Source organism: Salmo trutta, chromosome 15 (genome assembly GCF_901001165.1).
Source record: "Salmo trutta chromosome 15, fSalTru1.1, whole genome shotgun sequence".
In the NCBI taxonomy this organism is placed as follows: Eukaryota; Metazoa; Chordata; class Actinopteri; order Salmoniformes; family Salmonidae; genus Salmo; species Salmo trutta.
In genome coordinates, this window is record NC_042971.1 from 30,731,913 (window position 1) to 30,757,383 (window position 25,471).

The 25,471-nt window shown below is 44.9% G+C and overlaps 1 protein-coding gene across 1 annotated transcript in view; it reads right to left on the minus strand.

Moving 5' to 3' along the window:
* Positions 1–20,904: 20,904 nt before the first annotated feature.
* LOC115148800 (homeobox protein cut-like 1) overlaps positions 20,905–25,471 on the minus strand; it is a 253,639-nt gene continuing 249,072 nt past the window's right edge. Inside the window, exon 24 of the mRNA XM_029691038.1 lies at positions 20,905–25,316. Within this exon, the coding sequence (XP_029546898.1) occupies positions 24,869–25,316 (448 nt within the window). The 3' untranslated portion in view covers positions 20,905–24,868. The remainder of the gene's footprint in view (positions 25,317–25,471) is intronic.

Genomic DNA, 25,471 nt, shown 5'->3' on the forward strand with positions numbered 1-25,471 from the left:
TGAAGGATCACTTGATTTGACTTGAGCATCAATCTGGTGAACTGAAAGGGAATGTGGACTGTTGAGGATCTGACAAGGCACCAAGCCCCCAGTCATGTTTTCTCAACCATTCTAATCTAAACTGTGGAGCATAGTTGTGACAGGTACGGCTGACAGCAAAGGTTGCGTGCTGAAGAGCCCAGACTGACATGGAGTGATAAAGCCACCAGTGGACTGACACGCAATGAAGAAAGAAAGAAGAGTGGAGGAAGGGAAGAAGGAAGTCACAGAGACTAAGGGAGAGCTGGAGGCCTGAGAGCAGAGGCCCTATCGGAGCTGAGATCTCCCCCCGCATCCAGCACAGCCTGACAGTCGCCCAGACAGGTAACACAGTCCATATTACGCAGAACCCTGTCTCAACACAATCTCAACACAATCTTAACATTATCTCAACCTTGTCCAATCTACCCCTTGGCATCATCGGCAGCATCTGGACTCAATCAATCCTCCCACCATACAGCTTACATCACACAGCACATCAAGACTAATGTAATCAAGACTAATGTTATATCGTTCACAGCACTGTAGTAAAAGATTAGAGAAGAAACCCCTCGGAACCAAGACTGCAGTGGGTGTTTCCTATGTAGCTACATAAAACCTTCAACTTCTATTTTTATAGAGCACCAATGTGTTGAAGTCAATGTTTTGTGAAAGGTCCCTGTAAAACAAGTCAATAAGCAGTTTAGGAGATCCAGATCACAGAACAGCCCAGCCTCCCAACTTCAGCCATGTTATCAGCATCAAGCATGCTTTGCCAGTTGGGCAGAATAATTACTCCAAGCTGTCTCCACTTACGGGCACAGGAACACCACATGAGAAGGTTCAGTGCAGAGGCAGACATGCACCCACGCACACGTACAAACACCCACACGCACACACACACTCCTGCCCCCAGCCACAAAGGCTTTGAAGTTGAATGTTGCTATGATAATAACTTACTTCCCATATGCCAATCTTGTGTTATTAGCTGCGTGGCTGTCATTATGTGGGTTGCCTGTGAGATCGACCTGGCACACTAGGCTGGGTATCATTAACCCTTTGTGTTGCCTTGCCAATGTGTGTCCACACACCAGATGGAGGTCAGTCAGACAGACATCTGGCAAAGAGACCAACTGACAGGTTCTGTCAAAAACAATCATGATGCAAATAAAGGATGCATGGTGAAAGGCGGAAAAAGAAAAGAGCTCGGGGGTCACTGCTTGTTTCTGTGTATACGTATCAGAGGAGAGGACTGCTGATGGGGAAGTCAACAGTACATACAGGCTACATTGAGGCCTGCCATTGTGCCGCCCGATCTTCAGGCACCACCCATCATTGTTTGATTAGACATGGCTACAACACCGTCACGGGTATGAGGTTTATTGGGTGGCCTTTGTCACATGATGTGGCTGTAGCCAAACTGCCTTGACGAGGAATCAGGGTGGTGTGTTCTAAAGACATCATATGGCGTCGTTCGTGAGGTAAGTTCTCACTTCTCAGCATGGCATTTTCACATTGTACTGTTCCCATGGAAACGCCAAAGTATGCTCCAAAAGGGCGAGCTGTGACCAAGTGCGTGTATGCTGGGAAGCCGAGGAGATGCTATGAATTTGGCAACAGAAAAGAAGAGGATTGTCATGTTATAATTGAATTGGAAGAATTTAAACATCAATACAGTACTTCAGAAACCCAGGTGCAACAAACAAAATAGATAAGGATTGTCATGTTGCAATTGAATTGGAACCCACTGAACATGTAAGAAAACAATCAAATCTGCACCTCGGAAAACACTGATGCAAAAAACAGAGATGGTGAGCATTGGAGAACACATGACAGACCACTGAATGAAAGAGAAACTCCCATAAAGCCCTACAGTGCAATCGGAAAGTATTCAGACCCTTTGACTTTTTCCACATTTTGTTACATTACAGCCATATTCTGAAATTGATTAAATAAATACAAATTCTCAATCTACACACAATACCCTGTAAAGATAAAGTAAAAATTGGTTTTTAGAAATGTTTTCAAATGTATTTCAAATAAAAAACAGAAATAGCTTATTTACGTAAATTAAATTGATTGGACATGATTTGGAAAGCACACACCTGCCTATATAAGTCCCACTGTTGACAGTGCATGTCAGAGCAGAAACCAAGCCATGAGATCCAAGGAATTGTCCGTAGAGTTCCGAGACAGGATTGTGTCGAGGCACAGATCTGGGGAAGGGTACCAAAAAAGTTCTGCAACATTGAAGGTCCCCAAGAACACAGTGGACTCCATCATTCTTAAATGGAAGAAGTTTGGAACCACCAAGACTCTTCCTAGAGCTGGCTGTCCGGCTAAACTGAACATTTAGGGGAGAAGGGCCTTGGTCAGGGAGGTGACCAAGAACCAATGGTATCTCTGACAGAGCTCCAGAGTTCCTCTGTGGAGATGGGAGAACCTTCCAGAAGGACAAGCATATCTGCAGCACTCCACCAATCAGGCCTTTATGGTAGAGTGGCCAGACGGAAGTCCCTCCTCAGTAAAAGGCACATGACAGCCGCTTGGAGTTTGCCAAAAGGCACCTAAAGGACTCAGACCATGAGAAACAAGATTCTCTGGACTGATGAAACCAAGATTGAACTCTTTAGCCTGAATGCCAATAGTCACGTCAGGAGGAAACCTGGCACCAACCCTACGGTGAAGCATGGTGGTGGCAGCATCATGCTGTGGGGATATTTTTCAGCGGCAGGGACTGGGAGACTAGTCAGGATCAAAAGATGAATGGAGCAAAATACAGAGAGATCCTTGATGAAAACCTTCTCCAGAGCACTCAGGACATCAGACTGGGACGAAGGTTCACCTTCCAACAGGACAACGACCCTAAGCACACAGCCAAGACAATGCAGGAGTGGCTTCGGGACAAGTCTCTGAATGTCCTTGAGTGTCCCAGCCAGAGCCCGGACTTGAACCCGATCGAACATCTCGTAAGAGACCTGAAAATAGCTGTTCAGCAACTCTCCCCATCCAACCTGACAGAGCTTGAGAGAATCTGCAGAGAGGAATGGGAGAAACTCCCCAAATACAGGTGTGCCCAAGAAGACTTGAGGCTGTAATCACTTCTAAAGCTGCTTCAATAAAGTATTGAGTAAAGGGTCTGAATACTTATGTAAATGTGATATTTCCGTTTTTCTTTATTTTATACATTTGCAGAAAAATATTTTGGCTCTGTTTTTGCTTTGTCGTTATGGGGTATTGTGTTTAGATTGTTGAGGGACAAAAACAGTTTAATACATTTGAGAATAAGGCTGTAGCATAACAAAATGTGAAAAAAATGTAAGGGTTCTGAATACTTTCCGAATGTACTGTACTGTATATACTGTAGATCCTCTATATATAGATCTTCTATTTACCCTCAAACATGTGTAATGCAGACATTTACCGTCTGCGTCTACTGTAATGCAGACATGGACAGATAATGCACAGCACAAGTCTGAGTTGTATCCTCAGACATGTTCAACAGAGATTAATATCAATGTAACAAATGTATCAATGTTGTGCAGAGGCTAAACAGAAAGTTGACCCTGGATTTTTTTGGTCTGTATTTGCCTGGGGAGCTAGTGGGGCCAATGTGAGGAAAGCTGCTATTTTTATCTCTTATGGGAACATTGGGGGAGCTTTATTTTGTTTGTTGATACTAATCGAAATATGTTCAGGATTCTGTCAAACAAATCAGCTCAGAGTCCAATGTGAACAAATAACCATGACAAATAACCATGACATATTACAAGATATATGGCCTCAAAAGATTAAAACATATTTTAAGAGTTCCATTGTAACATTAATATTTTGGCTCTAGAAGTTTATCTTCAGATTTTGAGGCAGAAGGAGATCAATTAGGTCTATCTGAACTTTCTCTTGATTAGTGGATCTTTACATTTGCAGCTCTCAACTGTACAACCGGTGGGAGACAAAGCAAAGTGAATGCATCATATAAATTTAGTAAAAAAAGAAATGTCCCTTTTTCGTGACCCTGTCTTTCAAAGATAAATCATAAAAATCCAAATAACTTCACAGATCTTCATTGTAAAGGGTTTAAACACCGTTTCCCATGCTTGCTCAATGAACCATAAACACTTAATGAACATGCACCTGTGGAACGGTCGTTAAGACACTAACAGCTTACAGACGGTAGGCAATTTGGGACACTAAAGAGGCCTTTCTACTGACTCTGAAAACACCAAAAGAAAGATGGCCAAGGTCCCTGCTCATCTGCGTGCACGTGCCTTAGGCATGCTGCAAGGAGGCATGAGGACTGCAGATGTGGCCAAATGCAATACATTGCAATGTCCGTACTGTGAGACGCCTAAGACAGCGCTACAGGGAGACAAGATGGACAGCTGATTGTCCTCGTAGTGGCAGACCACGTGTAACAACACTTGCACAGGATCGGTACATCAGAAAATCACACCTGCGGGACAGGTACAGGATGGCAACAACAACTACCCGAGTTACACCAGGAACGCACAATCCCCCCATCAGTGCTCAGACTGTCCGCAATAGGCTGAGAGAGGCTGGACTGAGGGCTTGTAGGCCTGTTGTAAGGCAGGTCCTCACCAGACATCACCGGCAACAACGTCGCCTATGGGCACAAACTGGTCGCTGGACCAGACAGGACTGGAAAAAGAGCTCTTCACTGATGAGTCGCGGTTCTGTCTCACCAGGGGTGATGGTTGGATTCGCGTTTATAGTCGAAGGAATGAGCGTTACACCGAGGCCTGTACTCTGGAACGGGATTGATTTGGAGGTGGAGGGTCTGTCATGGTCTGGGGCGGTGTGTCACAGCATCATCGTACTGAGCTTGTTGTCATTGCAGGCAATCTCAACGCTGTGCGTTACAGGGAAGACATCCTCCTCCCTCATGTGGTACCCTTCCTGCAGGCTCATCCTGACATGACCCTCCAGCATGACAATGCCACCAGCCATACTGCTCATTCTGTGCGTGATTTCCTGCAAGACAGGAATGTCAGTGTTCTGTCATGACCAGCGAAGAGCTCGGATCTCAATCCCATTGAGCACGTCTGGGACCTGTTGGATTGGAGGGTGAGGGCTAGGGTCAATCCCCCCAGAAATGTCCACGAACCCGCAGGTGCCTTGGTGGAAGAGTGGGGCAACATCTCACAGCAAGAACTGGCAAATCTGGTGCAGTCCATGAGGAGGAGATGCACTGCAGTACTTAACGCAGCTGGTGGCCACACCAGATATTGACTTACTTTTGATTTTGACCCCCCCTTTGTTCAGGGACACATTATTCAATTTCTGTTCATCACATGTCTGTTGAACTTATTCAGTTTACGTCTCAGTTGTTGAATCTTGTTATGTTCATACAAATATTTACACATGTTAAGTTTGCTGAAAATAAACGCAGTTGACAGTGAGAGGAAGTTTCTTTTTTTGCTGAGTTTATTTATGAAAATAATTTTACAACTGTGTGACAGTAACCAGGTTTCCATCCAACCATTTCATGCTGATGAATTACCTGGCCCATTAAATAAGTCATGAAGATGGGAAAATGAAATTCCTGTACAATTTTATAAATACCGATATTCGACATGGTGGGTTATTTTTGAGTCGGTCAAATTAATTATGAAAGTAATTTCTGTGGAAACGCCTATGATATCGAAGTAAACTTGGTGTCACGCTATGATATGTTGTGTGGTCCTCCCACTACGACACGGGAAAGCAAAAGCATACAGTTTATTAGGCTACAGATTAAATAAATTGTGAAGAACTTCACAGGGTGGTGAGTGTGCAAGGTGATGAGTTTGATGCTCCTTTCCAATAAATATTTTAGGTCTTATTCTGGTGACAAGATGATCGATGCTTGGCAGCCGCTTGACAAATAATATCGCTCTTGCCCAGAATAATCTCATAATATAGGTAGGTTGCCCGCACTGTATATGCGAGTTGTTGGCTAGAGCGCATGTGCCAAGACCAGTGGGCACATGCTATTTAATGCAACGGATTTGGTGACAAAACCAACAGTAGAGTTGAAAAAGCGATGGAAACCCCTTTCACTTTTTATGTGCACTATGTCATCACGCTCAGCCTTTTATCCGCAAAAAGTCAGTTTGATGGAAACATCTCTGATGGGAAAATGCGCATTTTGTTTTATGCCGATTTTAGAGTATTCGCATGAAAATGTGTCGCAAATTGGATAGTCACCAAGCTAATGAGAATAACCCTGAAATGGTACTACAGTGCTCTCTGCTGGCTGCATATTGAATGATCAAGCCAGCTCAACCTCATCCTTCACTGATCCTGTATGTTGTGTTGGTGTATAACATCATTGCTTTAGACCTACTACCTTTTGCCTTTGAACGAACACAATGATTCCCAGTGACCAAATCCATGTTATTATGATGGCTACTATAGACTACTTTATATATTTTGTTATCAATTTACCTGTTTTCATGATATTACAAACCTACAGTGTACCTACTAAATTGATATTTGGTACAATGAAACAAACAGTTTTGAAAGTGTGAGGTAAGACAAACCTTTACAAGCTGATCCAAGGACAGTTTTCCAAACAATTGGTTGGGATTGAGCTTCTGAAACCGAGACCCCTTTCGGAGACCACCCTTACAAGATGTCACTCTTTGCACGGTCCTTCAGGCCGAATTTGAATCAGCAACTTAAATAGCCGGTCCCAGATCTGTGTGGACAGTACCCTGAGTGAGATGGTGGGTGCACCCAGGGAGGCTGTGTGTGTCTGTAATGATGTACTGAAGGCTCTCACTGATAGTGATGCAACCCCAGACTCCTGATGTTATGCAGCCCAGTCTGTCACACAGAGACCCATTCACAGCACAGAAATTAGAGCTCTCCTTGATCCATGAGGAAACCAGATCTGTCTGTGGAGATGGAAATCCAAACTGCTACAGTAGCACTGGAGGCAAATTGGACAGTTATGCAAACATAAATATGCCATCATGAAAATATACCATATTGACGCTGGTTTAGTTTGTACCTCATTTGTTTGCCGGAACCGATCCCTATGTAACTTTCACGACTCTTCGCAATTTAAGTTGTTGTGAGTGGGATACATTTACATTTTTATCCAGAGCGACTTACAGTAGACCTACTAACTATGACAAGAGTACTGCTATCGTTATGTAGATTGATGGTAAAAGGGAAAGGGGGATACCTAGTCAGTTGTACAACTAAATGCATTAAACTAAAATGTCTCATCCGCATTTAACCCAACCCCTCTGAATCATAGTGGTGCGGAGGGCTGCCTTAAATCGACATCCATGTCTTCGGGGCCCGGGGAACAGTGGGTTAACTGCCTTGCTCAGAGGGAGAATGGCAGATTTTTATCTTGTCAGCTCGGTGATTTGATGGTAAATGCTAGACATAGTTGAAGGGTCTTCAAGAGAATCTATGAATAATCCAGCAGTCTTTAGACTACTTCCTGTATATGGAGACCTTCACTACCATCTCCTGTCGTCAATAGACCCACAGGACCAGGAGAGGAGGAATAGGTCAAGGGTCACCAAGGCTCATTAAGCACATCACAGATGTTACTTCCTGTGTTGTTGGGAAACAGATGGTTGAGTTACATGTGAAGGAATACATATGTACCATTAGTAACCCATGTGTAACATACTGTGCTGTGTAATAAGCTGAGGTCACAGTCAGTTTTATTGCGTATAGTTTCTAGGGTGGACAGCTGTGGAGTTTTAAGACTAAACATGCCAAGTAGATTATTTGGAAACACCTTTTGTAGCTTCAGTCAAACCCCTCACATGACATGGGACCATGTCTATGTTCCCTCAGCCCCCTTACCCTATATTCCCTCGGCCCCATGTTCCCCATGTTCCCTCGGCCCCATGTTCCCCATGTTCCCTCGGCCCCATGTTCCCCATGTTCCCTCGGCCCCATGTTCCCTCGGCCCCATGTTCCCCATGTTCCCGTGTTCCCTCAGTACCCTCGGCCCCGTGTTCCCTCAGTACCCTCGACCCCGTGTTCCCCATGTTCCCCCGGCCCCGTGTTCCCCATGTTCCCCCGGCCCCGTGTTCCCCATGTTCCCCCGGCCCCGTGTTCCCTCGGTACCCCCGGCCCCGTGCTCCCTCGGTTCCCTCGGCCCCGTGCTCCCTCGGTTCCCTCGGCCCCGTGCTCCCTCGGTTCCCTCGGCCCCGTGCTCCCTCGGTTCCCTCGGCCCCTTGTTCCCTCGGCCCCCTCGGTCCCATGTTCCCTCAGTTCCCTCGGCCCCATGTTCCCTCAGTTCCCTCAGCCCCATGTTCCCTATGTTCCTTCAAGCTCCATGTTCCCATGTTCCCTCAGTTCCCTCAGCTCCATGTTCCCTATGTTCCCTCAGTTCCCTCAGCCCCATGTTCCCTCAGTTCCCTCAGCCCCATGTTCCCTCAGTTCCCTCAGCCCCATGTTCCCTCAGTTCCCTCAGCCCCATGTTCCCTCAGTTCCCTCAGCCCCATGTTCCCTCAGTTTCCTCAGCCCCATGTTCCCTCAGTTTCCTCAGCCCCATGTTCCCTCAGCCCCATGTTCCCTCAGTTTCCTCAGCCCCATGTTCCCTCAGTTCCCTCGGCCCCATGTTCCCTCAGCCCCATGTTCCCTCAGTTCCCTCAGCCCCATGTTCCCTCAGTTCCCTCAGCCCCATGTTCCCTCAGCCCCACGTTCCCTCAGTTCCCTCAGCCCCACGTTACCTATGTTCCCTCAGCCCCACGTTCCCTGTGTTCCCTCAGCCCCACGTTCCCTGTGTTCCCTCAGCCCCACGTTCCCTGTGTTCCCTCAGCCCCACGTTCCCTGTGTTCCCTCAGCCCCACGTTCCCTGTGTTCCCTCAGCCCCACGTTCCCTGTGTTCCCTCAGCCCCACGTTCTCTGTGTTTCCTCAGCCCCACGTTCCCTGTGTTTCCTCAGCCCCATGTTCCCTCAGCCCCATGTTCCCTCTGTTCCCTCAGCCCCATGTTCCCTCTGTTCCCTCAGCCCCATGTTCCCTCTGTTCCCTCAGCCCCATGTTCCCTCTGTTCCCTCAGCCCCATGTTCCCTCTGTTCCCTCAGCCCCATGTTCCCTCTGTTCCCTCAGCCCCATGTTCCCTCTGTTCCTTCAGCCCCATGTTCCCTCTGTTCCTTCAGCCCCATGTTCCCTATATTCCTTCAGCTCCATGTTCCCCATGTTCCCTCAGTTCCCTCAGCCCCATGTTCCCTCAGTTCCCTCAGCCCCATGTTCCCTCAGTTCCCTCAGCCCCATGTTCCCTCAGTTCCCTCAGCCCCATGTTCCCTCAGTTCCCTCAGCCCCATGTTCCCTCAGTTCCCTTAGCCCCATGTTCCCTCAGTTCCCTCAGCCCCATGTTCCCTCAGTTCCCTCAGCACCATGTTCCCTCAGTTCCCCCAGCCCATGTTCCCTCAGTTCCCTCAGCCCCCTTACACTATTTTCCCTCAGCCCCATGTTCCCTCTGTTCCCTCAGCCCCATGTTCCCTCTGTTCCCTCGGCCCCATGTTCCCTATGTTCCCTCGGCCCCATGTTCCCTCGGCCCCATGTTCCCTCGGCCCCATGTTCCCCCAGTACCCTCGGCCCCATGTTCCCTCGGCCCCATGTTCCCCCAGTACCCTCGGCCCCATGTTCCCTCAGTACCCTCGGCCCCATGTTCACCGTGTTCCTCCGGCCCCATGTTCCCCGTGTTCCCCCGGCCCCATTTTCCCCGTGTTCCCCCGGCCCCATGTTCCCCGTGTTCCCCCGGCCCCATGTTCCCCGTGTTCCCTCGGCCCCATGTTCCCCGTGTTCCCCCGGCCCCATGTTCCCCGTGTTCCCTCGGCCCCATGTTCCCCGTGTTCCCCAGGCCCCATGTTCCCCATGTTCCCACGGCCCCATGTTCCCTCGGCCCCATGTTCCCTCGGCCCCATGTTCCCTCGGCCCCCTCGGCGCCATGTTCCCTCATTTTCCTCAGCCCCATGTTCCCTCAGTTCCCTCAGCCCCATGTTCCCTCAGTTCCCTCAGCCCCATGTTCCCTCAGTTCCCTCAGCCCCATGTTCCCTCAGTTCCCTCAGCCCCATGTTCCCTCAGTTCCCTCAGCCCCATGTTCCCTATGTTCCTTCAGCTCCATGTTCCCTATGTTCCCTCAGCTCCCTCAGCCCCATGTTCCCTCAGTTCCCTCAGCCCCATGTTCCCTCAGTTTCCTCAGCCCCATGTTCCCTCAGTTTCCTCAGCCCCATGTTCCCTCAGATCCCTCAGCCCCATGTTCCCTCAGTTCCCTCAGCCCCATGTTCCCTCAGCCTCATGTTCCCTCAGTTCCCTCAGCCCCATGTTCCCTATGTTCCCTCAGCCCCATGTTCCCTATGTTCCTTCAGCTCCATGTTCCCTATGTTCCCTCAGTTCCCTCAGCCCCATGTTCCCTCAGTTCCCTCAGCCCCATGTTCCCTCAGTTCCCTCAGCCCCATGTTCCCTCAGTTCCCTCAGCCCCATGTTCCCTATGTTCCCTCAGCCCCATGTTCCCTATGTTCCTTCAGTTCCCTCAGCCCCATGTTCCCTCAGTTTCCTCAGCCCCATGTTCCCTCAGTTTCCTCAGCCCCATGTTCCCTCAGTTTCCTCAGCCCCATGTTCCCTCAGTTTCCTCAGCCCCATGTTCCCTCAGATCCCTCAGCCCCATGTTCCCTCAGTTCCCTCAGCCCCATGTTCCCTCAGTTCCCTCAGCCCCATGTTCCCTCAGTTCCATGTTCCCTCAGTTCCCTCAGCCCCATGTTCCCTCAGTTCCCTCAGCCCCATGTTCCCTCAGTTCCATGTTCCCTCAGCCCCACGTTCCCGCAGGTCCCTCAGCCCCACGTTCCCGCAGGTCCCTCAGCCCCACGTTCCCGCAGGTCCCTCAGCCCCACGTTCCCTCAGTTCCCTCAGCCCACGTTCCCTCAGTTCCCTCAGCCCCTTGTTCCCTCAGCCCATGTTCCCTCAGTTCCCTCAGCCCCCTTACACTATTTTCCCTCAGCCCCATGTTCCCTCTGTTCCCTCAGCCCCATGTTCCCTCTGTTCCCTCAGCCCCATGTTCCCTCTGTTCCCTCAGCACCATGTTCCCTCTGTTCCCTCAGCACCATGTTCCCTCAGTTCCCCCAGCCCATGTTCCCTCAGTTGCCTCAGCCCCCTTACACTATTTTCCCTCAGCCCCATGTTCCCTCTGTTCCCTCAGCCCCATGTTCCCTATGTTCCCTCAGCCCCATGTTCCCTCAGCCCCATGTTCCCTCAGTACCCTCGGGCCCCATGTTCCCTCAGTACCCTCGGGCCCCATGTTCCCTCAGTACCCTCGGCCCCATGTTCCCCCGGCCCCATGTTCCCCATGTTCCCCCGGCCCCATGTTCCCCATGTTCCCCCGGCCCCATGTTCCCCATGGCCCCCGGCCCCATGTTCCCATGTTCCCCCGGCCCCATGTTCCCATGTTCCCCCGACCCCATGTTCCCCATGTTCCCCCGGCCCCATGTTCCCCATGTTCCCTCGGCCCCATGTTCCCCAGGCCCCATGTTCCCCATGTTCCCTCGGCCCCATGTTCCCTCGGCCCCCTCGGCCCCATGTTCCCTCGGCCCCATGTTCCCTCGGCCCCCTCGGCCCCATGTTCCCTCGGCCCCATGTTCCCTCAGTTTCCTCGGCCCCATGTTCCCTCAGTTTCCTCAGCCCCATGTTCCCTCAGTTCCCTCAGCCCCATGTTCCTCAGTTCCCTCAGCCCCATGTTCCCTATGTTCCTTCAGCTCCATGTTCCCTATGTTCCCTCAGTTTCCTCAGCCCCATGTTCCCTCAGTTCCCTCAGCCCCATGTTCCTTATGTTCCTTCAGCTCCATGTTCCCTCAGTTCCCTCAGCCTCATGTTTCCTCAGTTCCCTCAGCCCCATGTTCCCTCAGTTCCCTCAGCCCCATGTTCCCTATGTTCCCTCAGTTCCCTCAGCCCCATGTTCCCTATGTTCCCTCAGCCCCATGTTCCCTCAGTTCCCTCAGCCCCATGTTCCCTCAGTTCCCTCAGCCCCATGTTCCCTCAGTTCCCTCAGCCCCATGTTCCCTCAGTTCCCTCAGCCCCATGTTCCCTCAGCCCCATGTTCCCTCAGTTCCCTCAGCCCATGTTCCCTCAGCCCCTTGTTCCCTCAGCCCCTTGTTCCCTCAGTTCCCTCAGCCCCTTGTTCCCTCAGTTCCCTCAGCCCCTTGTTCCCTCAGCCCCTTGTTCCCTCAGTTCCCTCAGCCCCTTGTTCCCTCAGCCCCTTGTTCCCTCAGCCCCATAGTCCTTCAGTTCTACCTTCTAAACCAGGGGTCGGCAATCCAAATGAGAGAAAGATACATTTCTCAACTTCTGGGCACAGGTCACCAATGATTTAATGCTTCACTGGGTCCTAGGCCATTTAATTGTGCATATTTGAGCCAAACCTTAAAAAAAATAATTGAGTAGATGATGAGATACATATTTTTTCATCTCAGAAAATCCAATTCAGACTGCTGGAATATTGACAAAAGGTCAAGGTCATAGTGATTGAACATAATTAAGTACGTCAGCATTTTCTACTTTATAGCAATACGCATTTGTGCCAAAGTCTGTGGCAAAGAGCAATGTGCAGCTCTAACTGCCACATATAAATGGAACTGCCAAAATAAAGAAACGCCAACATAGTGTCTTAATAGGGTGTTGGGCCACGAGCCGCCAGCACAGCTTCAATGCACCTTGACATAGATTCTACTAGTGTCTGGAACTCTATTTGAAGGATGTGACACCAGTCTTTCATGAGAACTTCTATCATTTGTTTTTTGTTGGTGTTTGAAAACGCTGTCTCAGGCCTGCTCCAGAATCTCCCACAAGTGTTCAATTCAGTTGAGATCTGGTGACTGAGAATGACACAACTTTTAAACCCCATTTTCTCCTTTATTCAACTCTTTCAACTTTTAAACCCCATATTCTCCTTTATTCCACTCTTTCAACTTTTAAACCCCATATTCTCCTTTATTCCACTCTTTCAACTTTTAAACCCCCCTATTCCACTCTTTCATATTCACTGAGATATCTTCTTCTAGCCATGGTTAGCCAAAATAATAATGACCCTAAGCATGATGGGATGTTAATTGCTTAATTAACTCAAGAACCACACCTGTGTGGGAACACCTGCTTTAAATATGTTTTGTATTCCTTATTTACTCAAGTCTTTCCAGCTGGCTGGTTAACACTGGGTTAAACTGATTAAAACGTTAACGGCAGAGCCAACACGATAACTGGCCTATGGAAGTACTTCTCTTAGTGAGAAGTAAATTACATTTGTACATGAGCTATATACGCTATCCTTATATTCTTGATCCTAGTGATATAGGACTGTGTAAAACAGCCTGGAATAAAAACAACGTGTGTGGGTGGAGAGAGGGTTTTACATGATTACTCGCTCTAGATTGTCAGTACTGCACAGCTTCTTTGCTATCGTGCCATGACTATGTCAGTGTCGATTGTAAGTAAAATGTACAGTGAGGGGAAAAAGTATTTGATCCCCTGCTGATTTTGTACGTTTGCCCACTAACAAAGAAATGATCAGTCTATACTTTTAATGGTAGGTTTATTTGAACAGTGAGAGACAGAATAACAACAAAAAATCCAGAAAAACGCAAGTCCAAAATGTTATAAATTGATTTGCATTTTAATGAGGGAAAAAAAGTATTTGACCCCTCTAAATCAGAAAGATTTCTGGCTCCCAGGTGTCTTTTATATAGGTAACGAGCTGAGATTAGGAGCACACTCTTAAAGGGAGTGCTCCTAATCTCAGCTTGTTACCTGTATAAAAGACACCTGGGAGCCAGAAATCTTTCTGATTTAGAGGGGTCAAATACTTTTTTTCCCTCATTAAAATGCAAATCAATTTATAACATTTTGGACATGCGTTTTTCTGGATTTTTTGTTGTTATTCTGTCTCTCACTGTTCAAATAAACCTACCATTAAAAGTATAGACTGATCATTTCTTTGTTAGTGGGCAAACGTACAAAATCAGCAGGGGATCAAATACTTTTTTCCCCCACTGTATCCAGGAGTTACTCAAGTTTTTTTCTTAAGTCTGGATCCCTGCACTGTCTCAATGAAGATCTTGATCACTTTTATAGCCTCTGGACTAAAACCTAATTATGACAAGTGTACTATAATGCGTATTGGATCATTAAAAGACAATGTTTACACTACCTTATAGTTTACCACAGGGGTTCAACTTTGGTTTTAGAAGTGGGGGGGACATATTTTTTAAATATTTTTTTATCCAGTTGGATAAACACTCCAAACCGCCTACCCGACTGCTCGGTGGGGTCCGCATGGTCCTAAAGCACACGGTCGCCTCGTTTTGTATCAATGACAGTGAAAATTGCGCCCCTGGTTTACCAATTAAATAGACAGATTGTGAAGTAGACATACTTGGTATTCATATCTCAAAACATATAAATTAACTTACCATAACCAACTTCAATAGAAAGTTTGCAAAAATAGATAAGATTCTGCAACCATGGAGAGGTAAATACTTGTCTATTAATGGTATTTTATTAACTCCTATCACAGTTGACTTACTAATGGCACTGCCTACTCCACTAGTTTTTTTAAAGCATATGAGCAAAAAAATATTGGAATGCAAAGCCAGACAAAATTAAACATGCCTATTTATATGAATATGAGTTTAGGGGGCTAAATTATTAAATAATAAAGCATTAAACCTCTCACTAAAAGCTTCACTCATACATAAATTATACTTCAACCCAAAATGGTTCTCCAGTAGATTATTAATAAAGGCTCATACTTTGTTCAAATATTGCCTTTTTGCCTTTATATAGGGTGGCAGGTAGCCTAGTGGTTAGAGCATTGGGCCAGTTCCATTCATCAAGGATGATGAACGGAAACAGGATGCGCCTGAGCTCAATTTCAATTCTCATAGCAAAGGGTCTGAATACTAATGTAAATAAGGTAATAATAAAAAATAAAAAATATATATATACACACACATTTGTAAAAATGTCTAAAAACCTGTTTTCACTTTGTCATTGTGGGATATTGTGTGTAGATTGATGAGAAACATTTTTTATTTAATCAATTTTAGAATAACAAAGTGGAAAAAGTCAAGGGGTCTGAATACTTTCCCGAATGCACTGTATGTAAAACTGTTTATACCTGTTAATAACATGCAACAGACCGAACAAAGACAGAGTAATATTATAGCAAAAAAAGACACCACACCAACTTTGTGTTTGTATAAAAGATATTTACTTCAATTATCACACCTAGGGTGCTAGTGAATAATAATAACAATAATAATAACAACAATAATACATTGTGAGTTTCATACAGTGATATTGCCTCTCCATATTCTATAGGGACTGTCTTACAGTGCTGAGAACAGACTACATGACTTAAATGACCAAATAAAAAGGAACCAGATGAAAACAACAAACGAGAGAACAACTGAAACTGGAAGAGATACATGTTTTTCTGTGAAGGAAGAGTCACCCTCTCATTGCCAATGATCATGAGGCCTAGAATCACGTCATAGAAAAATATATCAGCGGACAGCAACTAGCTACACCTCTCTCTGGACTGAAGAGGGGGAGGAAGAGCACTGTTGTGGCCAGTGATAGTGACAAGGACTCTGCTAAAAGTAGTTTCCACCTGAGCTTTGAGAGAGACACAATTAGACCAGCTGAGATGGTGGGAGTGTTCCTCACTTCAAAAGCAGTCAGTAAAAGAGAGGACACAAACTAAAAGATAAGGAAACTACAGCCCTTAACTGCATAAGAGCCGCTCAATGCGCCACACACATATACACACGCAACGTCATATGAATGCCTAAATCCCCACCGGGTGTCATTTTACCCCATGTCAAGCTAGAATTCAAAAGTTAAGTGTTGGAGAAAAAGTGAATTGCGCTGTAACTCTTCAGTTGGAAGTGCCAACTCTTCGTTGAGAAAGACACTTTTTGGGGATTTTTAACATTTATTTTGCAACATAGGGTAGCTTCAATGTGAAGTTTGGTTTAAAAAAACTAATCACATAACCTTCAAAAATAAATGAAATTGCACAAATCAAATGTCTATGGAAGCCATATCTGTACAACTCAGGTCTCCAATCACACTGGCATTTATTTTGCCAAAACAAGAGCTCTGCAATAAACATATCATTCAAGGGACTTAAAGTTCTCTCCAGCTGTGGAAAAAGAATCAAACAATACGGTATAAAATCTTGATCTTCTTCCACCCATTTAAGGAAACGCAAACAAACAAAAAACCTGTTTGTCTCAGTTATTTCCGAAAATCAAGTGTCTATAGCAGTGTTTCCCAACTCCTCGAGTACACCTAACAGCACACATTTCTGTTGTAGATTAACTTCATTGAGGGCTTGATGATTAGTAGACAAGTTTAATCAGGTGTGCTTGTCCAGGACGACAACAAAGATGGGTACTGTTGGAGGTCCTCGATGACTGGAGTTGGGAAACAGCGGTATAGTTTAACAGGCATTCTCAAGTTCTGCTATTGAATGACAGTTGACCAACAACATGACCTATGTATAATCAGATGTTATATACAATGTACTGAAAGTCAGCAACTCGACATTACAGTAGATAAACTGATAGTGAGATGGCAGCCTGACCAAACACAAGAAAGTTGGAGACCTCTGGCACTTTGAAGGAGAGAGTGGGCACACGCACTCTCAGACTTCTCCACATGCTTGGTAAAAGTAGAGTCCCAGTTTCAAACTCATCAGCTGAAAATAAAGGAAGGTTGCTTATAAACCTGGTAGGGCAATTAATAGTAAAGGCGAGGAGCCAAAACCATTGGCGAGTATGGCTAGCTTTGTTCTGAACTAAATTAGTCAATGAGAATCAGATTATACGACAACAAAATCAATTATCTTAGACTCGGATATAGCACATGGCTAAACAAAGGTGAATAGGAGTTGAGAAACCAAGACAAACTTGATGACTTCAGCAGTTTAGAAACATTTTGTCTGGTTCTAAATTCATACAGTCAGTTGAAGCTTTGGGAGCATGTAAATGTGAGTATGGAGACAGATCTGAACTTAGGGAGGGGACTCCATAGACACCCATCTTATATAGGTCTTAGACAATGCCATCAAAACATCTTCTCATTTGACTAGACAGCAAGGTAGCAGCAAAGGACCGTGGGTGATGTAGTTCTACCATGATTCCTTCACTAAAGCTCTAAAAACGCATCTTTCAAAAAACACAATATTGGTTGTCAACTATAGGGAGCCAAATGAGTTGGTTCAAAACCCATGGAGAATGGTTCAAAACCCATGGCGAATGGTTCAAAACCCATGGAGAATGGTTCAAAACCCATGGAACACAAAAAACAGTTAGTCAATGTATCATATAGTTAGTTATTCATTGTAACTTATATGTCAACTACCACTGAGTGATGGATTCAATGGACATTGGTTGACCTGTAATGCATAGAGTATTATGAACCTTACTTACATAATCCAAATTGAATATGACATGATTAATGCTGTTGTTGTTGACCATTATTATAGTCTCCATTTCCAACGTCACTGGCATCCAAACTCTATTCACATGCCACTTCTGAATCCTCACAATCACAATAAGCCTACTGTCCCTGGCTGACTTCTGAGACTAAACACAAACAAAAAGATACGAGAGTAAGAATGAAACGTATTCATGTTCAAATCAAATCTTCAATAAAAATGGGAAGGCAAATCAAAAGCAAATAAATTCAGATTTTCATCAAACTTTTGGCAAACATTGTCAAAAATCTTTTGTCACTACCAGTGGCTCTTGACATTGAATAAGGAGATCCAATAAGGCAAAAGGAGTGTATATAGTATAAATAAAAGTAAGTATAGATTGGGGATGGTGATGTACAATGACATTATATGATTCTGTATATGCTTCTATGAGAATCAAGGCATTGGTCTTAATGTGTACTAGGTTAAAGTTTGTCTCACAAATACCGCAAGGTTATGAAATGATTGAAGGGTCATATTAGAAATGTGAATTAATGACACACAAACACCATGAGACCAACGCTGGCTAATGCTAAAACTTCTGCAACAATCCTTGTAGTCGATCTTACAGAAGTGTGAGGTTTTCATAGTCCTAATATAAAAAGAAAATATTTAAATCCTAATGGACACAAACCCTACAGAGAGAACTACCAATACGGTGACAGTAATAACAAAAAACAAACCCATTGTAATGCTTAACAACTTGCTATAAGGATATATTTCATCTGTACAATTTTATATGACAGTGTATATAATATTGATAGCAATCTGCTTTAGTTCTATAGAAAAATATTTGCAAAGGGCAAATTCCTGAAATTCGTCCAAAAGAATCGTATAGATTCTGCAACAAATTATACACTGATTAACTGAACATTGGACTCGAATGGAACGAACTGTGTTTTTCTTAGCAACAGAAAAATAACATGAAAACACAGAAGGGAATTGTAGCACAAAATAACTGCACAAACACATGCAAAATGCCCTATTGTACTGTATAAACCAGTGTAGCTTTGGGTGCTTCCTCCAGGGTTCCACTGAAATCCCATCCCCTAATTCTTCATGATACTCAGAATCTAACCCATTCATTCAGAAAGCTACAGAACAACTCTGTGTCTACAAAACTGACCAACACTTAAAGAAAACCTTTCCCTGTCAATAGCAGAAATATACACATGAACAGAAGAGAAAAGAGGATCGACCTCTAGCTCTTGGACTCCCTACAACATAAACACTTTATTAACTTGTGACTGATAAGAGTAGCCTGTTCTATATGATCTTTACATGGACATGTGATAGACAATAACTCACAGACAGGTAGTCAAGCCTGATTTGGTCCTCTTTCAGAAGTTGTATTGCTCATGCATTGGTGTGTTATATCAGTCCTTGTCTATGTTCTGTGCCTTTGTAATCAGCATTATTTCCATGACTGTGGCCTTTAGGAGCATTGTGTCCTTGAATACTGGAGTCTGACAAAGCAATGTCATATATGTGAACCAAACCTACGGGGAAAAGAGGTGTGGTACACATCAACAACAACCAATGACGTTCAGACGGTTTGAAAACTGGGAAAAGGTAAAAACTCATTCAAGCACTTTTGCTTCTACTACAACCAGAACGACTTCCATTAGCTCAGAGTGCACAACCCCCCTTTAATGATCACGATAAAATAATAATCCAAAACACATTGACCTATGAATAATAAAATCCAATTAAAGTTCATGATGGTTGATCAAAAACATTTCCCTCTGGGCCAAAAGACCAAACTACACTGAACAAAAATATAAATACAACATGTAATATGTTGGTCCCATGAGCTGAAATAAAAAAATCCCAGAAATGTTCCATTCGCACAAAAAGCTTATTTCTCTCAAATGTTGTACACAAATTTGTTTAAACCCCTGTTAGTGAGCATTTCTCAGCTGCAAAGATAATCCATCCACCTGACAGGTGTGGCCTATCAAGAATCTGATTTAACAGCATGATCATTACACAGGTGCACCTTGTGCTGGGGACAATAAAAGGCCACTTTAAAATGTGCAGTTGTTATCACACAACACAATGCCAGAGATGTCTCAAGTTTTGAGGGAGCGTGCAATTGGCATGCTGACTGCAGGTATGTCCACCAGTGCTGTTGCCAGAGAATGTTAATTTGTCTACCATAAGCTGCCTCCAATGTTGTTTTAGAGAATTTGGCAGTGCATCCAAACGGACTCACAACAGCAGACCACATGTAACCATGCCAGCCCGCTAACTCCACATTCGGCTTCTTCACCTGCGGGATCGCCTGAGGGGGAGGTGTGGGTGTTGAGGACAATTTCGGTCTGTAATAAAGCCCTTTTGTGGGGAAAAACTCATTCTGATTGGCTGGGCCTGGCTCCCCAGTGGGTGGGCCTGGCTGCCAAGTGGGTGGGCCTATGCCCTCAAAGGCCCACCCATGGCTGCACCCATGCCCAGTCATGAAATCTATAGATTAGGACCGAATTCATTTATTTAAATTGACTGATTTCCTTATATGAACTGTACCTCAGTATAGTCTTTGAAATTGTTGCATGTTGCCTTTATATTTTTGTTCAGTATACATGCAATGTTTCCAAAATGACTGACAGCAGAACATGATTTGGGGAGAAAAGTGAGAGAACTCCTGTTCAAATCTTCAATTAGCATCAAATGAGAAACAGATAAAGGAAAACAAATCCACACAAACTCAACTCCCAATCAAAAAGCACTGCCTGTCATGTATGTCACCTGTTCTAACCGGGCAATAGCTGGGAACAGTTGACATCATGACAGCACAACTTGACATGTTAGTAATAGTATCAAAGTGAAATCCCTCTGGGACCCTCGCATACCGTTGATCAACTCCATTAGTGCCTCTACCAGACACTCAAGCCTGCATCGTTCTTAAATGAGGGCCATACCAACTATCTGCGTGGGGGCTTTTGATTGTGGACCTCCTACTAAATCTGTGGCCTACAAGAGTCTGCCTTGGCATCACCTCTGGAGGAGCCAGCCCAGGACTGTAGACAGTCACAGAACTGGCTCCCCCTTTGTTCAACAGCAGTGAAGTATTTCCAAACAAAACAACTTTGCTACAGATGTCAACAGCTGCGTTGAAGACGCAGCATGTGGGAGACCAATCAAAATGATTGCTTGTTTCCATGTGGTGCCTGCACAAGACTTGGAGAACAGTGATGAAAAGTCTCATGAGAACGACGACGCGATGGGCACAAGACTTCAGTCCAAGAGACCGAGCCAGCTTACTGCATTCGTTTAAGAGCAATCCTGAAAAGAATAGCAACAGTTCGGTCTGGATCACTTTAAGGCAAAGGCAATCCTATGAAAATATAGACTGAAGGAAAAGGCTTGCAGACGGTTAAGTGCTAAGATGTCTCTTTAATAGTGCTAAAAGATCAATACATTTTTTGAAAGGTAATGTTTTTGGGTATGATCAATTTAAGCTTTACGTGTCAAAAGCCATTATATATAAATATTTTTTGCTTAAACTTGTCGATGTACTTGTGCTTTTATCAAAAGATCAACACTCCTTGATTTTTTTAGTTTTTGTTCAATTGATCACATTTTTTCAATGAAATTCAGTAGAAAAGTGTAAGCAGCTGATAGGGACTGCTGTGGCTTGGCCAGACTGGCAGTGTGTCACTTGAGGGAGCGTGGTTTGGAACCATGCAGGACACAGGGCTGTTTAACAGTGTGCTAACATCACTCCCCTCCAGAGGTGATCCAATCACCACCAGCTTCGCTGTAGGAGGGGCAGCTGAGCAGTAACCATTCAGGACCCAATTGTGTTCCAAATGCTCACAATTGAAAAAGTATCCAATAATCTCTTTAAAGACTAAACTTATTGTAAAGTCAGAACGGCATAGAAAATATTCATGAGCGTGCAATTAAATCTTTTAAGGTAAAGTTGCCTTCCCCCCTTTTTAAAGAGGTTTTTGGTCAGTAGTGCTTGTGCTTTACACACCTGTTTGTGTTATTGTTAGTATAAAAATGTCATTTGATCATTTTTTTTTGTTTGAAGGAACTAAACCTATATTTAGCAAATAATAATTGAGGAAATATGAATCTTCTAAATAGTCGGTGTACATAGTAGTAAGACCTTCACAAAATGCCAAAGTCAAACTCCTGCTGGATCTAAGCACATGTATAGTGATGTGATCACTGCTTATTTTGGATCAAATCTACCTGACTTTATGCATCTCAAACAAAACTAGGAAATCTTAAGATAAATGTCAGATTCAGAGGTGATGCCAAAGGACAGCAGTTCCAGGCCTTCAGATGCTACTGGTTCTTGAGCCCCACCACAACTTCCGTCCTGTGCTGGGTTCAGTAATACACGGAAAATGTACAAAATAGAATATAAGTCAACCTGATTTCAATCATGCTTGATGAAATGAAAGAGGAAAATAGAAATGCAGAGACTCATCAAATCATGAACGGTGAATGCACCATAATGCTGTAGACGACGTTGTCGGGTTGCTCTCCCATTTCAGCTCAAACAACATAAATGACACTGTCAAAACGTCTTCAAAGATCACTAAATATACATGTATGACAACTAAATCTCGTACATATAACCCAATACTGCCGGCAGTCTATCAGTCAAAAAAAATATTATATGACCCCTTATAGTCCCTTCCATACATTAATAACAACAACAATAATGAACAGAAATCAAATAAGACATTAAAATGTCAAATACAGCACCTATAAATAAGCATAACAAAAACATGAAACAAAAAAACTTTATGTTGAAGTGATCTACTGCTCGTCTTTAATATGGCAATAAAGGGGACCTACTGTATTTGTGAGTCTGCTATGCCGTAAGCCGTATAATTTAGAAAACAGCTTAGAAGAAACAAAGGGTGGCAGTTGTGCACTCTACGTGTGTGCAGGTATATACAAATCAAAGCCACACAGACTTATAAAACACACACAGACACACACACACACACACACACTCAAGGGTGTGTATGGCAGAGCAGGGAAGCTAGTCCTCGCTCACACCCTCACACCCCCTTCTTACGGTACGTGGATACAAAATCACACACACCTACTTAAGTACACGTACGTGTGTGCTCTCACACACTCAAACACACAGGGAGAGGCAGTGGGCGGGCAGGCACTGTGAGCTTGTGGCATAGGAGGAGGAAAAGGGGGAAAAGGGAAGAGGTTGCGATGTGTGCGGGGGGGGGGGCTATTGTTCTACCATATCTGAGGAAGGGAGGGTGGGTTGAGGGTTAAGTATAAAACTAATGTCTTTGTTTTCTTCCATTGACCCGTGTCAAGTGATCTTAACCTCTGAGATATATTCACATGGGGCAGGCCAAGAGTTACAGCTGAAGGTAAGAGGACTTGTTGTGACCAGTGGAGAATGGAGATGCTACGTAACAGTCATGAATTGATCATAAAACTGGTCATAATATAAGGAGTGAGCGCATCAAGATTGGTGGGAGAATCAGCTTGACTTTGAAAGAGACAACCAAATTGGATGGGGGATGTCACATCGACAGTACTGTGGATAGAACGTTTGGTATTGGTTATTCAATTAGTAAAAATGGACCTTGAAATATCTCTACTAAGCCTTGGCACTGTTTCGTACATTTGACCTCTGAGCAACACAACATGGCAGCCTGTGGAGAATATATGTCAAAGGGTTTTAAAGGAGGGACGTGTGACTGGTTGACCATGACCAGGTCAGTCTTGTAGCTCTGTATGGGAACACACAAGCAGAGGAGAGTCCATCTCTTCCTCAGACTCGTAGTGCACCGCATGTGAGGACCGACACGTAACAGCTGGGGTTTCTTGTCTTTCTTTATACAATGTACATATATACACACAACCGTAGGTAAAGAGTTGAGAGCAAAAGAGCCAGATGCTTGGAATATACAGTAAAGTGAGCTGTGCATCTCCTGGCTTTTTCACCCAATGAAACGCAAGCCTCCCCATCCGAGGGCCAGGCTGTGAAGTGCAGCGGCCGTCGGCTCTACTGTACACCCTGGTTCTGAGGTCTTAATAGTGTGGTTTTTGTGGTTAAAATAGGTTAAAAAGCAAGTTCGCAATTTTTTTTCTTTTTTTTTTAATATCTAGACTGAAATTGTTTTTTTTCTCCATGAACTTGTATACAACTTTTTTGTTTATTTTCTTTTTTTCTCAAACCTGATTTTGGCCTAAAATGGAGTGTATTAAACAAAAGCTCCCGGTGCCACCAAAATGGCGTCCCCCGGAAGTCAGTTAAAGCTATGAAAGAAATGTACACTACTTATCAAAGAGCTTCTAGATCACTCACGAGAAAGAACACAAAGTAAGCTACCACAAGATGTTTTTCAGATTTTTCCTTTTTCCTGACATGACCGTTGCATTTTATGTTGTACGTTGAAAAACTGTGAATTAAAGTGATACTTTTTTTTCAAAGTTCCTTTCAACTGATAATGAGTATTTCACTTCAGATTTTACCCTTCCCAAATATTTAGGAATCTGAAATAGCATTGTTTAAAGTCGACCGACTGTGCAATCTCTTACTGGCAACCAAATTGCTATAAAGTTTATTTTTCTTTCTCAGCGGAGAAAAGTAATTTGATAAAAATGTTAATTATTTTCTCAATAGAGTCCATAGCATATTAAGAGTTCCAGTGCCATTACATGGCAACTTTTGGGGCACAGAAAGGAACATTGCTTGGGAAAGGGTTCTCCTCTCCTACAGACTAATTTTCTAAATGCTTGGCTTTTCATTCTCTTTTTTTGTTTGACGATCCTATCAGATAGCCAAAGAACTGCAATGGAGTTATGAGGAGAAAGAACCTCTTAGAAAACAGAAAAAAGGGAAAACATTGTAACAGTTAGTCTACTAGATGTGAAAACTCACTGAGCGAACAAGGTTAGAAAAACTTTGAGGTGGTGAATAAATCTCTCAAAGGGAAACACACACACACACACACACACACACACACACACACACACACACACACACACACACACACACACACACAAATAAAACACATAATTGCTTCTCGTGAGTTTCCTCCTGTGGAGTGACGCTTCTTTGTGAGTAGCGCAAGTCTTTCGTCTCTTTCGCACCTTTGGCCGGTGGTGTCAGGGCCCTGTGGCCAGCAGGGCTGTTAAGTGCTTTATCTCCAAACAAAGCCAGGTTGTTGCTGTTGTTTCGCTTCTTGAAAAAAATCTATGAACCCTCTTTGATATGAAAACTCGTAAAAGATGCCAGTTCTTCTCTGGCAGCACTGCTCCAGTCTTGGCCTTGGAACTGTGCAGTCAGGGCACTAGAAAAATAGTAACTCTCTCTCTCCCCAGCAGCAGGGGGTACCGTATCAGAACTCCCACTCGTGGGGCTCGTCTTTACCGGCAGCCTTCTCCAGGCGGTGGATGATATTATTGAGGTTGGCGGCTTTCTTCTTGCGCAGGCTGCTGTCGCGGGGGTTGCGGGCAGCAGTGGTGGTGGCCACAGACGCAGAGGAAACATGGGTGCTCTCGGGGAAGCTGAACAGGCTGTCCAGGGCGCCACCCTTGTGGTGGCCGCTGGTACCTGCAGCGTTGCTGCCGGTGGCTGACGTGGTGCCCTCGTCTCTGTGGTCGGACCCTCCCTCGCCTTCTGAGGCCGGGTGGTGCTCGTGGCCGGGGCGTGTGCCCTCCACCGTGCCATCTGACTCGGTACCGTCACAGCTGTCGCCCTCACTGGCCTTGCCCGCCCTGGTGGACGGGGAGCCGCCCTCACCTCGCTGGATCTCCTCGATGAAAAGCTCCCGTCGGATACGAGACCTGGAGGCCAGAGAGAAAGAGAGCAGAGGAACCCCAACATCCCTCAGTCAGACACAGACACAGAGCTGACATCAACACAGCAAAAAGCAAGTATTTGGAATAAAATAAAAAACTATTTAGACCCAGGTCTGCATCTATTCCCAGCCTTCTCCCCC